Source organism: Mastomys coucha, unplaced genomic scaffold, assembly GCF_008632895.1.
Source record: "Mastomys coucha isolate ucsf_1 unplaced genomic scaffold, UCSF_Mcou_1 pScaffold5, whole genome shotgun sequence".
Classification (NCBI taxonomy): domain Eukaryota; kingdom Metazoa; phylum Chordata; class Mammalia; order Rodentia; family Muridae; genus Mastomys; species Mastomys coucha.
This window is the reverse complement of record NW_022196911.1, coordinates 7442333-7455406: the sequence shown is the minus strand read 5'-3', so window position 1 is coordinate 7455406 and position 13074 is coordinate 7442333. Positions and strand designations below refer to the sequence as shown.

The window sequence follows — 13074 nt, the reverse complement described above, 5'->3', positions numbered from 1 at the left end:
GAGCTCTAGTGTCAAGTGAGAGACCCACACCTCAACATATAAGGTGGAACACACAGGAGGAAGACACCTGACACCAATCTCTGCCCTCCACACACACACACACATACATGTACACGCACACACTACAAGAGAAAAAGCATTCTGAACCAAACCGAGTCCCTTCTAATACATTTCAGACTCTTATGGCAACCATTTCTGCTTATAGCAACAATTCAAGACCAGGAGGATGCCAAGAACAGGCCAGCTTTCTATTGACTTCACTTAAACCCCTCTCCTCTGCCGGCATGATGGTGCATTGGGGACATTTGAGCAATCCAAAACAGACCCCTAAAACATCAGTACCAACTGCCGTAGTCTGGAACTTTCTGTCTCAAATTCTGTGTGCTGGCTAGTTCTATGTGAACTTGACACGGGCTGAAGTTATCTGAGGGGGGGGAGCCTCGATTCAGAAACAGCCCTCATAAGATTGTGCTGTAGGCAAGCCTGTAAAACATTTTTTTTAAATTATTAACTGATGTGGTAGGGCCCAGCACATTGTAGGTGGGGCCGTCCCTGGGCTGAGGGGAGTGGTGTCCTTGGTTCTATAACAGTGGTTCTCAAGCTGTGCGTCAGGACCCTTTGGGGAAGGGTTGCCTAAGACCATCAGAAAAGACAGATATTTACATTCTGAATCACAACAGTAGAAATTACAGTTACAAAGTACTAACCAAAATAATTTTATGATTGGGGATCAGCACAACATGAGGAGCTCGTATTAACTTGTAATCCCCATGCCTCAGCTTCTGGAGAAAGCAGAATTACAGGCCCACACTTTCAGACCATTCCTCTCACTCTATGACCACTGTCTTCCACCTCAAACCACCAGATGACAGCCAGAGACCCTTGTTGTGGCTTCTGTAGATCAGAGTATGTGCTCTCACAGCAATCTCCACGACCCAGAACAGGAGCTTTCCATGTGCCTCTTAAGGCTTTCCCAGGGCCGCCTAATCCAGCAGGCAGGCAGGCTAGGACTGATAAAGAGGAGCCTAGGCTACAGGCTCCACACTGCTTCACAGCCTCAGGCACCCTGCCCTCCCTCTGCTTCAAGCATCCCCTCCGAAGTGTGGGCAGCCATAAGTAGCCACCCTTAAGGTGGGTTGGAGCTTTAAGCAAGGCTTAAAAGTACTTTCCCACCACTGTGGTCTGGGAGCATCTGGCAGCTCTGAGTCTGGCTCCTCTGTCTCTCTCTCAGTTCTGAGCTCTCAGTCTCTTATCAGTCAGCAGATCTCTAAGAGAAAACTTGCCCTGAAGGAAGAAGCCTTCTGCCAAATATCTTCAGAAGCCTACAGCCGGAACACTTCACCGGCCATTTGCTCTGTAGTAATTTAAGTTGTAGCCTAGCAGCTAGGGATACTGAGACTGAAGTGACCACCTCCTGTAGCCAGGCAGGACTTCCAGTAGAGGGAGGGGGGCATCAACCCATCCACAAAACCTTCAACCCAAATTTTGTCCTGTCTACAAGATGCACACAAGGATAAAGATGGAGCAGAGACTAAGAGAACAGCCAACCAATGGCTAGCACAACTTGAGACCCATCCCGTGGGAGAGAGCCAATCCTTAACACTATGAATGATATTCTGCTCTGCCTGCACACAGGAGCCTAGCATAATTGTCTCTTGAGAGGCTTCATCCAGTGGCTGATGGAAACAGATGCAGAGACCCACAGCCAAACATCAGGGGGAGCTCTGGGAGACTTGTGGAAGAGTGGGGATAGGACTGACTGAGCTGGAGGAGTCAAGGACACCACAAGAAGACCTACAGAGACAACTACCCTGGGCTCATGGGAGCTCACAGAGACTGAACCACCAACCAAAGAGCATGCAGGGGTTAGACCTAGGCCCCCTACCCACTTGTAGCTTATGTGCAGCTGGGTCTTCATATGAGTCCCCTAACAATTGGAGCGTGGGCTATCTTGGACTCTTGTCTGCCATTGGAGTCCCTTCTCAGAGGGAGAGGATGTGCCTAGTCCTGCTGGGACTTCACCTCCCAAGGGAGGGGATAAGAAGGGGAGGGACTTGTAAGGGTAAGACTGAGAGGAGAGGAGGGACAGGAGTTGTGATTATGATGTAAAGTGAGCAAATAAATTAATAATAATTAAAAAAGAGAGAGTCTCACTCTGCAATCCTGGCTGGCCTAAAACTTACTGAAACCCACTGTGCCTGGCCCTTCTTCATATACTTTTAATTGGTACCCCCAAGTCTCCCTCTTTCCTGATTTAAAAAATCTGGCTCCCTCATCCAGTTCTTATTTTTTATTTATTTTTTTTTTACTGAGGGAAAAGCAAGGGGAAGAAATGTGGCTAGAATCAAGACCCTTTCCTAGGTCCCATGTGATATGGGGAGATGGGGAACAGCTAAGCTCTGCAGGGTGGTGGCCCCGAGTGGACAGAACTGGAGACAGGAGTGAGGGGTGCGAAGACAAGAGAGAAAGCTCTAGTTACTGCAAATTAGCTTCTAATATGGCTTCCTTCACGAACCCACCTGGAGTGATGCAATGATCCCAGGTATTTTGAAAAACATTCTTATTTCAAAATAAGAATGGGGGTTATAGACTTGATGTTCTGTGTGTTTAGCAGGTCAGGTTACAATGCTGGGATGCTGTAGGGCAGAGATTTCAACATAGAGCTCCCTCCTAGGAGAGCGCCCAGCCCAGACCTTCTTTCTTGATGTTTAGTTTGGAGTTAACTATTAGAAGGGAGAAAATCGCTGAGGGTTCATTTAGGGCCTGTGTCAGGGTTGACTGTAGACAACAAAGCCAGGTAGCTGAGTGGGCAGAGAAGAGAATCCTTGGAACTTTCTGGAGATAGCTGGGAACCAGACCCCTCACTAGGCCCACACCCACAACATGTGGTGAGGATAGCTCATGATCCTGCTGAGAGGTTTTCTCTAGAACCAAGAAAACCTGAAGGATGCTCACTCCAGCAAGACCAGGAAAGGGGGGCAGGTGATCCAGGACAGGGCCATAGGTGATATGACAGAAGGGACTGGTTCAAAGAGACAGGGCAGAGCCACCTGCATGATTTGCTGGATGTCTGATGTGCATTAAGCCTTGCAAAGGTACAGAAAACCAAGCACTAACAATGTGAGGGTATCTGGGCAGACAACTCTCCTGATTTAGAAAGGGAGGCCAGCCTTATGGTGCTCTGTCTGTGTAGCATCTTCCACAATCTGTTCCAGAGGCCTCTGACATGAGCAGTGATCCTTTACAAGCTGCTTTCAGACCAGAGTGACTGGTCACTCTCTCTTCCAGTGAGCTCTGTGGTTCACTGTGTTTACTCTTCCTTCAGATGCGTGCGCCCCTCCATGTTCTCAAGACACCTGTGATCTGCTCCCATGTGGAACGGTGGGACTGTGGGTCGAAATGGCTGGTTGGAAGACACCACTTCTATGTTTAAAAAACTCAGTATCAACTAGGTGCTATAACACACGCCTTTAATCCCAGTACTTGTAGGCAGAGGCAGGTGGATTTCTGAGTCTCAGACCAGCCCAGTCTACAAATTGAGTTCCAGGCCAGCCAGGGCTACATAGAAAAACCCAGTCTCAAAACAAAACAAAACAAAACAAAAAAAACAAAAACAAAACAAAACCTCACAAGAGATGGGTCACTGGTTAGGAGCACTGGCTACTCTTCCAGAGGCCCTGGGTTCAATTCCCAGCATCCACAGCGGCTCACAATCATCTATAACTTTAGTTCCAGGGGATACAACGCCCTCTTCTGGCCTCCATGGGCATTAGAAATGCACACTATGCACAGACATACATGCATGTAAATTATATAGCAGCAGACTCAGTAAATAACCAATAGGTACCATCTATTTCTACATCTGAGTCCACTTCCCAGCTTCAAAACATTCTCCCAGGAAGTGGTTCAGAACCCTGCTCAAACCCCTGCAGTCATTCCCTAACACTTTTCCTGAAGGGGATAAGGGCTAAGGAAACCAAGACATTGGGTTGGATGTAAATGAGCGGCCCTATAATCTCAGCTCTTGATAGAGGTTGGAGGATCAAGAATTCAGGATCAGCCTCAGCTATATATATTGAGTTTGAAGCCAGCCTAGGTTTCATGAGACCCTCTTTTAAAATAAACAACAACAACAACAAAACCCTAAATCAATAATAAAGAAATCCAAATAAATTGCAAGTTATGAGTCAGTCCATCATCAGTCACCAAACATTCATAAATAAAGATGTTTTATGTTTTATGGCTGAGTATAATGGCATATGGCTTTAATCCCAACACTCAGGAGTGGATTTCTATTGCAGCATTTTCTCTGTCCAATCACATGAGGTCTGTGACAGGCCTGTGATTGAACAGGAATAGAGAGGTGGAGCTAGAGTTGGAGGAGGAGAAAGGTCAGAGAGAGCAGGAGGAGGAGCAGCCTTCATCATGGAGTCAGAGGGATGATGAGGAGTCAGACCCCATGTGATTATACAACCAAGCAAAGGTTTTTACAAAATAGACTAATTGTGTTAGAATACTGTCTTTATTATCTGAAATTATTGTATTGGCTCCTTGTAAATTTGATTTGATTGATTGATTGTGATCTTATTATTTTATAAACCTGATTGGATATTAAAGCCTTAAAAGTCATGCATTTCTTACCAGGTACTAGATGCTAGCTAGATGAATGATTGTGGGGGTGTGTAAAGTGTTGAATATGAGAGAGATGTTGCAAATAGCTGGGAGAGAATAATAAGAGCCTGCCAGGACATGGTGATGCTGGGCGATAACTGCTCAAGAACGTGGCCTGGCAGGAAAGGGAGTTTGTGGGTAGATTCTTTTTGGCTTTTCAAGACAGGGTTTCTCTGTGTAGCCCTGGCTGTCCTGGAACTCACTCTGTAGACCAGGCTGGCCTCGAACTTAGAAATCTGCCTGCCTCTGCCTCCCAAGTGCTGGGGTTAAAGGCATGCACCACCACTGCCTGGCTAGATTCATTTTTTAAAATAATTCTTACAACAGATTTCTATAAAATTGAGGCCAGCCTGATCTATGTATCAATCTGCAAATTGGCCAGGGATATATAGTGAGACCTCATATCCAAAAAAGTTTACATAATAACACCATTTTAAAATTAAGATATCATGTGTAGCCTAGGAGCATCTATGAATCAGATTTGGCACGGTGGCTTTCAGGAAGCACTTATTGATGATTGAGGTGTGCTGGACCATCCCTGAGTCCTGGGTCAGGGGAGAAATACTATCACACATATGAATACATAAATACCCTACCCATGATACTTACCTGTCCTCAAAGCACACTGTGCACTTCCATGTATGAGTCCTCCGCAGGAATACACGGCACTCCGAGCACACACGATGGCTGCAGCCCTGACACACGGCCCCACGGTTCAGCAGAAGGCCCAGAGCCTGCTGGCAACGTGCACAGCACTTTTCCTTGTATTCCTGGCTGGAGCTCTTTGCCCCTTTCCACCGAAGATGCTGTAGGTGTGTTTTCAGTTTCCTGTGACCCAACAAGTTGAATAATGATTGTTGGTGTAATGATTTGTTTTCATTGCCAACTTGGCATAACCTTAAATCATTTGGAAGAGCCCTAACAAGGATCGTCTACGTTGGGTTAGACTGTGGACATATCTGTGGGAGATTGTCATAAGTTAATTGATGTGGAAAGACCCAGCCCACTGTGGGTGGCACCATCCCCTAGACAGAGCATGAATTGTATGGGAAGGAGAAATGGAGCTGGGCAAGCAAGTAAGCATATATGCATTGGTGTCTTTTTGCTCTTGGCCATGGGTATAACGTGACTGGTTATTTGAAGTTCCTACCTGGACTTCCCCACAATATTAAGTGATAACCTGGAATTAGGAGATGAAATCAACCTCTTTTTCCTTCAAAGTGCTTTTTTTCCAGGGTGATTTATCATAGCAACAGAGATAAAACTTGAACAGATTTATGAAGCTAGACTACAGGAGCCTCCACAGCACCATGCTGCTGGTCTCTCACCTCACCTGTTGAAGCCTGGGCTCAGGTGAGATAGCCCCTATCTCAGAGGCAGCTCAGGCTCTGTTCACGTTTTCAGAACAAAACCTTCCACACCAGTGTCCATGAGACTGTGACTATTCCAAACAGCTGTCTCTCACCTCCAATAAAGTGCCATTTTTCTCGCTCTCTTATTATTTCAATAAATTAGAGTTTACAAGTACACTTAAAGGGTTTTTGAAGTAAAGGCAGGACCAGGCGTGGTGGCACCTCCCTTTAATTCCTGTACTTGAGACAAAGAGGCAGAACTTTGAGTTCAAAGTCAGCCTGGCCTACATACACAGGGAGTTCTGGCAATTCTTAGGACAAAGAGATCTTGTCTTAAATAAATAAATAAATAAGAGGGAACAAGGAAAAATAATTTTGTATTTTTGGCTAAGCAGACCATTTCCTTCTTTAAGAATGCTATTTTACATGCGTGGTATTTTTTCCCATGTAAATGTTTTACATACATGTATGTCAGTACATCATGGGCATGTGTGCCTGCAGAGGCCAGAAGAGGGTATCGGACCCCTGGGCCTGGAGTTACAGATGGTTGACTACCATAGGGGTGCTGGGAATCAAACTCAATCCTCTGGAAGAGCAGCCAGTGCTCTTAACTGCTGAGCCATCTCCCCTGTAACTCTAGAAAAGTTCTCTTATTAAAAACATTGGCTTGCACCCCCTACTTGGTGCTGAGATTGAATGGTTTCTTTTTTGTTTGTTTGTTTGTTTTGGTTTTGTTTTTTTTTTCCGAGACAGGGTTTCTTTGTATAGCGCCACCACTTCCCCGGCAAATGAAGGATTTCTTATGTGCTAAGCAAATGCTCAATAATCTGCTTGCTTTCAAATATGCCTAATAGCTGAAAGCTGACCTTGAACTCTTTTGAATTAAAAATATTTAGATTTCTTCCAATCTTGTGAATATGAGTGTTTTGCTTGTATGTATATATGTGCACCACATGAGTACCTGGTACCTACAGAGGCCAGAGAGGGCATTGGTTCCCCTGGAACTAGAGTTAAAGATGGTTGTGGACCATCCTGGGGGGTCCTGGGAATCGAACCCAAGATCTTCTGAAAGATCAAAAAGTGTCCTTAACTGCTGAGTCATTTCTCCAGCCCTGACTGACCTTGAACTCCTAATCCTCCTGCTTCTACCTCCCAGGTAGTGAGATTTCTGGTCTGCTGGTGACTAAGGAAACACAGGGATATATTTACAGAGGGAACCTCCCAGCTAACAGAGGGTGGTTCTGACAATGTCCGGAGCTGCCAGTAAGCGCAACCCCACACCAAACAGCTCCTGCAACCCAGCCAGGCCAGAAAAGAAGCTCCTGTTGATAAAGGGTCAGGGAACAGGCTAAGCAGGTTCACCTTCCTTTCTCTGAGCCAGCCTTAAGGCAAAAGTGAACAAAGAGAAAAGACAAACGGATTCTACCGGTTTTCTGTTTCTGACCCCCAACCCACGATTTGTGCCTTCAGGTACCATGGAAATCCAGGTGGGGAACTTTAACTGGAAGTTTTCCCTTGGGGGGCTGCCAGAAGCCTGGCAGTGTTTCTTAGTAGCTTCCACAAAGTGGGTAAACACATAAAGAGCAACATCACAAAGGCTCCTTTTTCCAAAGAATTGTGAGACTAATTTAATTTAGTTCTATTGCAAGAAACAATCCCCATTCCTACACTTTCAATGGGATCCTTCTGGGTGAGAAGCTCAGCCCTGAGCTAGCCATCACAAGAAAGCCAAGGAGCGGAGTCATGGCTCTAAGCAGAAAAGTCTAAGCCCCGCAGTTGGACCGTCCCGGGTCAAAGCGCAGCTTACCGGACCCTTTCCTCCTCGATGCTTTGAACAGTTTGATCTCGATATAATACCCGGAGAATGATGTCCCGTTCCAGCTCCCTGAAGGACTCCAGGTCCACTTCGTGGGCCATTTCCGACAGACGCGATCGACTGTCCTGCGGGCAAGCCGGAGTCCAGCTGCTTCCCTTGGTCCTGCAGGAGCCCCTCTCTGGTTTCACCGGTGACTATGTTTGACGTGTGGCTTTTCCTTCCTTCCTAACTGGGTCATACTCCTTCAGAGAAGCAAACTCCACGAGGCTGCCCCACGGCTGGAGTCGATTCACTGGGCTCTGCCTGATGAGACAAGAGCGTTTCTTTTTCTGAGGTTTTGCCAGAGATTGTTATAAATGATGCATGGCTGCTGAGCAGATAATTTCAGTAAAGCGCTAGTAATCTCCAGCCGGAGGAAGTTGACAAGCAGTTATGAGAGAGCCCGACGACTTTGGGGCCCTACAGCAAAATTTCCACAGAAAAATATGCCCAGGTCAGCAGAAGTGACAATAAAAGTCCAGCCTGGTTAATGCCTTTAAAACCTGTTTTGTTTTGTTTTGTTTTGTTTTTTAAAGACAAAGAACAAACAAAAATCATCATTGGTTTGCCTGGCTGTACACCTGTGCAACGTCACTCCAGAGGTGAGAACATGCCGGCAGACACAGCTTTGCATTTTCAGCTATGATTCAACTGCCATTGAAGAAGGCACCTTTTCAACACTTTGTGTAATTTCTAAACCTAGATTTTCCTACCAAAAATTCTGGATCTTCAGGTGGGAGGGGACAGAGACCCACATTTAATGTTAACGTTTATTGTTTAATGTTAGCTATTCTGTTACCGAAAACCTTAGAGAGTTCACCAGTTTAGTTACATAGACCCAGATGGTCTAGCCTGCTGCACACCAGGCTGTATGTATGTATGTATGTATGAATGTATGTATGTATGATGTGTTAGCTCACTGCCCCTGGAGTGAACTTAACCTATACAAGATTAGATCAAGCATGAGAGAAAGAGGTACCACCCAGAGGTGCGAAGGTGTGCTAGCCCAGTGGTTTGAACCCTTCCTAATACTGTGACCCTTTAATACAATTCCTCATGTTGTGGCGATCGCCCAACCATAAAAATCATGTAATTACTACTTCATAACTGAAATTTTGTTACTGTTATGAGTCACAAATGTAAATATCTGACATATAGGGTATCTAATATGTGATCTCCAATAGGGTCGCTACTCACAGGGTAAGAACCCTGCGCTAGAGCAACAAAACACAGCAGGTTTCCTTGGTGGCCAATTTCTTTTCTTTGCCCTTTAAAAGAAGAAGACAAACATGAGAAAACAAAATTTAAAATACGGAGGCTGGTGAGCTGTTTGCCTTTGAAGGAGGAAGGCTTACTCCTTAGCACCCGAGTGAGAAAGCCACGTGTGCAGGTGCACGCTTAGAATCCAGGAAGTGGAAACCAGAAGATCTCTAGGGCTTGTTGGTCAGCTGGCCAAATAGCTACTAGTTGTGGGAAATCAAGGTGGGTGATGTCCAAGCAGCAACAGCTGGGGCTGGCACCTGGCTTCCATGTGCTTGAGCATACACGTGTACCTGCATACATGTTCCTGCACACATGTGAACAAACATGCCTAACACACACACACACACACACATGCATACACACACACCAGTAAGTATGGTGTGGTGGGGCAGCAGAGGTGCAGTAGTGAAGAACATTCGCTACCCTTCCAGGAGCCTCAGGACTCATGCTAGGCAGCTCACAACTGCCTGTGACTCCAGCTCTGGAGATCCAAAGCTACACCTTCTGGCTTCTATGGGCACTATATTTATATGCACAAACACACACATGATTAAAAGTAAAAGTATAATGTGTTAAATGCATAAACACGTAGCATAGTCATTTAGCATTATCAAGTGCCCTTCGCACATAAGAAAGTTGTTATGTCCCACCCCAGCCACACAGCAGGTATGGTTGTAGCAAAACCACCACATACACGCAGAACAAGACAGGGACCTCCCATCTCTGTGATAGTCTTAGGGGACCACTATGTTACATGCGTGTTATGTAGTTGTTTGCTGAAGCATCATTACAAAGCACACGACTCACTTCACACCACTTTAATTGAAAAGACATTAGCGCAAGGATATCTTCAGCTGTTGGCTATTTTTTTTTTTACAAGTATCGTCAGAACTCAGAAAGATTGCCATCAATTAGGGGAATATGCATAACCACAGCACCCTCAACCTATCAATTATTTATGCCCTATAATAGAGCCATCGTTAGGCATCAGGCCCTGCTTCTGTTTAGTTCAAGTCAAACGATTCTGCATGCCTCCATCCACCAAGAAGATGTAGATGACTTGAGCAGTGTGCTTTCTGTACTGCCGTTTTGATCGTCCAGCCTAGTGAGTCCTGTAGTCATGAGGGTCCTTTTTGGACTTTGATGGCTTTTGAATTCATGGATAAGCAGCAGACTCCTATGACAACACTCTCTTTCAACAAATTCTCTTCACACCTTTAATCCCAGCACTTGGGAGGCAGAGGCAGGCGGATTTCTGGGTTCGAGGCCAGCCTGGTCTACAGAGTGAGTTCCAGGACAGCCAGGGCTATACAGAGAAACCCTGTCTCAAAACAAACAAACAAACAAACAAACAAGCAAACAAAAACCAAATTCTCTTAACCCTCTTTGTAGTCTGTGGTAGGCTGGGGAGGTCTACCCAATAAAGTACATTGGGTTATAAAAGCAATTGATCACACTGAAGTATTAAAAATGGTTACATAGTAGCTTGTGTGTTCATTGATAACGTGAGATAATTAAGGTCTGGCAGTGATGTAATGCCTAACAATGTCAAAGTGGTAGGGATATAAACAATGCTTGGCTGTCTCTAAGGCACATGGTGTCACAGGAAAACTTGTGATTGTTGTCGGAACAAGGTTACAGGTCTGGCTGATTTCACCTTGGTCTTTGCTTACATTGACAGTGGAAAGAAATGCTAAGTTTTAGTTAAAGAATAATGGAAATAGGACCCAGAGAAGTCTCTCAGTGGTTAGGAACACTGGCTGCTCTTCCAGATAACCTGAGCTCAATTCTTAGAACCCACATAATGGCTTACAACTATCTGTAACTCTGGTCCCAGAGGGTCCAATGCCATTTCCTGCCTTTAAGGGCACCAGACACACAAGTGTTATGCAGATATACCCATACACATGTAATAAGATATATTCTTAAAAGGATTGATGAAAAATAAGGATGTTGTTTCCCACACACCAAGTCAGGCTAAGGACTGTGGCCTAAGAAATTACTTGTTTGTTGATTTCTTCATTGTAAGATGGAGTTAACGTAACAGTTGTGGGAGTTGCATGAATGGGAAAAGTTAGAGGCCTGAAAAGGGGCTGCTTGGCCTCTGCATCCCACCAGTAAAGAACCCTGTTTTGGCCAGGCTTCTTAGCCAGGTATCAGGAAACACGCCAAGAGGGACTTCAGGAGCAGCCACCTAGCATGTCTGCATGCCCTCAGGTCCCCTCGTCCCCATTTTCCAGATGGAGAAGCGAACTAGCAGATGTCAGTTTCAGAGCTCTGAGTCTCCATGGAAAGGGAGAACAACAGGAAGATTGTGGTGGAAGCTGTGAGATGGCTTAGTCCATGAACTGTTTGCCTGGATTTCAATCCGCAGCATCCATGTTAAAAGCCTGATACAGCATCACAGCTTGTAATCCCAACCCTGGGAGGTAAGCAGGAAGTTCCAGTTTAGCCTAATCTGCAAACCCCAGGTTCTAGTGAGAGACACTGATTCAAAAAGACAAAGAGATGGCACCGGAGGACCAAGAGCAGAAGATGGGGCTGGAGAGATGCCTCAGCGGTTATTCTTCCAGAGGTCCTGAGTCCAATTCCCAGCAACCACATGGTGGCTCACAACCATCTGTAATGGGATCCCGATGCCCTCTTCTGGTGTGCATGAAGACAGCAACAGTGTACTCACATACATAAATAAATCTTTTTTTTTTTTTTTTTTTTTTTAAAGAGAGAGTGGAGGATGACCTCTGGTTTTCATACAGATGAGTACACAAGTACACAAGTACACCTGTGTACACATCCACACACCTTAGAACACAGTGTGACCAATGCTACAAGGAGCAAGTTAGTGTTTGTGCTTCCCAAGTGTAGCCTGCACTCACCCCTGGCTGTCTGCTATTTTTAGTGAACACCCTGCTGAGTCACGTGCTGGTTTGCTCGATTCTCAGTTATTTTTAAATAAATGAAGCACTGGATGTGAACAGTTCCTGTGGCTGGATGTGTTTTTCTCTGGTGTGGGTCTCCAGCTTCTCAGTAAGTGAGGGACCCAGTGAGTGCCATCCTGGAGGGATAATGACAGCGTTCCCACAGGAGAAACCTGGGCTCCTCAATGCTCCTCAATGCAGGTGTCTTAAGTCGTGTGCATTTCAGGAATACTACTATCTATAAAACACTATTCTGTCCCCATCCTGGGCCAGCCAGCATCAAGGAATGGGACCTACCCTGTTCGAGAAAGAGAACGCTGGCTCCCCCTTGTGGCAGAAGAGTGGAGTTCACCTTCATGATCTAGCCATCTTTGTTGGGCCTTTGTGGAGCGCCAGACACTATTGTGGGCACCTCCATTTGCTATGTATACCCTGTTCTGTGAGGGGATTATAGCACAAGCGTGTAAAGAAAAGGATGAAGTCAGAGAGACGTCACCAGCAAGGAGAAGAGGCTGGAATTTCTACCAAGAAGGTGGAGTAAAGCAACTGCTCATCAGCATTAGATAGACCTCTGACTGTCCTCCTAGCCGAGACAAGACACAACACAGCGGGGAAAATACAGGGAGTCTACAGTTCGAACAAACCAAAGGAAATGCAGAGGGTGTCGGTCCTCAAGCTGTGGGTCACGGAGTCAGCCAATCGTGTCAACAGCAGCGCAAAAGCAGATGAAGAAAAATGACCCACATGTCATAATTATACAGACCCAAGGCTGAGGAACGTAACACAGATTTTCAGTTCACCCAAAGAACTTCAGATATAGCCCACATGGAGACAAAGAGACAATGGCTGGACAGTCCCATGTGTGAGCATTCCAAATCCATTTCCCTGTGGTTACTCTCAACTCTTGGGGACTTGGATCCCAGCTTTTCCATACATTCAGCCAAATGGGAGACTGCATGCAATGTCAGTAAAACCTTCTGTTATTCGAAACGTGTCTTGTTTTTGTTTCGTTTGT

General features: G+C 45.6%; 1 protein-coding gene across 1 annotated transcript in view; it reads right to left on the bottom strand.

Annotated features, from left to right (window-relative positions):
• The window catches only part of Sytl3 (synaptotagmin like 3), a 73408-nt gene that overhangs the window by 50984 nt on the left and 9350 nt on the right, over positions 1–13074 (bottom strand). The window contains exons 2-3 of the mRNA XM_031350955.1: positions 7831–8142; positions 5281–5499 (exon numbers count right to left, since the gene is read on the bottom strand). Of these exons, the coding sequence (XP_031206815.1) occupies positions 5281–5499; positions 7831–7940 (329 nt within the window). The 5' untranslated portion in view covers positions 7941–8142. The remainder of the gene's footprint in view (positions 1–5280; positions 5500–7830; positions 8143–13074) is intronic.